Here is a 1,844-nt window from a genome sequence, read left to right on the forward strand (position 1 = left end):
GCTTCCCATTCCAGAAATGCCGGTAAACATCTCCTCCTCCTCCTCTACTTTATTCTCTTTTTTTTTCTTCTTTTTTTCTTCTTTTTTTCTTCCTTCACCACATGCACTTCTTTTTATTATACTTTCCCCTCATCTCTCACATAATCTCAACAAGTTTTGTCTTCCGTGCCGCCAAAACAATACCGGACCGCTTGGAACGCCATAATGTTGCGTAACACACAAGCGCTGATAATGTCATGGAAACACTCATCACAACACACACAAACGCATAACTCCCATTATTACGAAGTTGAATAGTTGCTTGCATGGGAGGTGCCACAAAACCACCCACCACACCTGCGAGAAATACAGCACCAAAATAAAAACCCAAATTAGGTCCATACAAATGCGTAGCGATAAGAGTTGGCATCACGGCAAACATACCCGCCATGCAGAAACCAATGATGCAAAGCAACAACGCAAAGGCAACGTAACTGCGGCCAAGGGCGAGAAGGCCACAACCGATACCACCAACAGTAGCACAGAAAACATATGCAAATTCAGCAGTAACTAATGAGGCGAGCCAACCAACAAGTACGGAACCAACAACTTGAAAGACACCATAAAAAGTGAAGAGGGTGGCGGCAACATCAGTTGGAATGGGCGGTACACCTGCATAAACAGTGCCTGGTTTACCCATAGACGAAATGTAAGGCACGGCTGCGTAAATGAGCGAGTAAAAAGCCCAACTGTATATGAACCAGCAAAGAAAGTTACCCATGAAAGGGAGAGTAAACATAGAGAGGAATAGTTCCCATGGTGTGAGCTTGTGGGTGTGGAGACTGCGTATTACCTGTGGTTCGTCTGCATCCATACTTGTGTCCATATCAACATCAATAGCAGATGCAAAGGTGTTGTTCCTTTGACTTTGTTCAGTAACGTCCAAACCCTCACCATCATTCCCATTTTGCTGATTCGTGCCCACACCCCTCCCGTTAGGTGGAACCTTTGAGGTGTTGGTATGGCTGCCATTTTTCCTGCCCATTTCCCTCACGTCTTCTTTACCTTCATTGTGTCCATTATTCGCTGCTCCTTCTCCCCCCACAGTTGCCGGTTCATTACTTCTTGTGACCGAACTTCCATTACCGGATTTATTTCCTTCCCGGGTTTCATCATCAGCGCTGCTGTCGTCTCTTTTGGGTTCACGGCGGCGAGCGGAAAGGGCGGTTGCGAGCACTCCAATCGCACAAAATATCGACATAAGTTGAAAAGCCTTACGCCAGCCATATGCAACAACCCATTTCCCTGCTAATGGTGGAATAATGGCACTTCCAATACCTCCACCAGCAAAGTTAATTCCCATAGCCAGTCCCTGATAACGATTGAACCAAGAACTAGTTGCAGCAGCCCCAGGTGATAACATACATGCCGTACCAATAGATGCAAAAAGGCAGTAAGTAAAAGTTACAACATAAATGTTCGCGGCGAGGGTTGAACTGATCCACAAACCAGTGAAGAGCAAAATGGTGGAAAGCGCCATCATGAACCGCGGCGGGAGCCGATCGACACAAAATCCTGCGAGAACACCAAAGGCAGGTGAAAGCCCCAACGAAACGGAATTTCCAAGACTAATTGCCGTTATGGAGGGAAACCCAAGTGACGGATCATTGTGCATATCCTCTGAGAAAATGGAATAACTGTTGTCAATACCATATGACATCAGTTGCATCAACAACCCCGAAAGGGCCACGAGGTAACCGATTGGGTGGTCGGCGGGTTTACGGGTGAAACTTGGAAGCATAACTTTTTGCTTTTCTTCTTCTTTTCCGTATATATTTAATATATATATATATATATATATATAT

The 1,844-nt window shown here is 45.3% G+C and overlaps 1 protein-coding gene across 1 annotated transcript; it reads right to left on the reverse strand.

The window, feature by feature from the left end:
• Window positions 1–136: 136 nt before the first annotated feature.
• On the reverse strand, window positions 137–1,780 carry TEOVI_000170800 (monocarboxylate transporter-like protein; the record flags this gene model as incomplete). Its single annotated transcript, XM_067224907.1, has 1 exon — window positions 137–1,780. The coding sequence occupies one exon, from the start codon at window positions 1,778–1,780 to the stop codon at window positions 137–139; it is 1,644 nt and encodes a 547-aa protein (XP_067081008.1).
• Window positions 1,781–1,844: the final 64 nt, after the last annotated feature.

The sequence above is a fragment of the Trypanosoma equiperdum genome (assembly GCF_001457755.1).
Source record: "Trypanosoma equiperdum strain OVI genome assembly, contig: ctg_402, whole genome shotgun sequence".
Taxonomy (NCBI): Eukaryota; Euglenozoa; class Kinetoplastea; order Trypanosomatida; family Trypanosomatidae; genus Trypanosoma; species Trypanosoma equiperdum.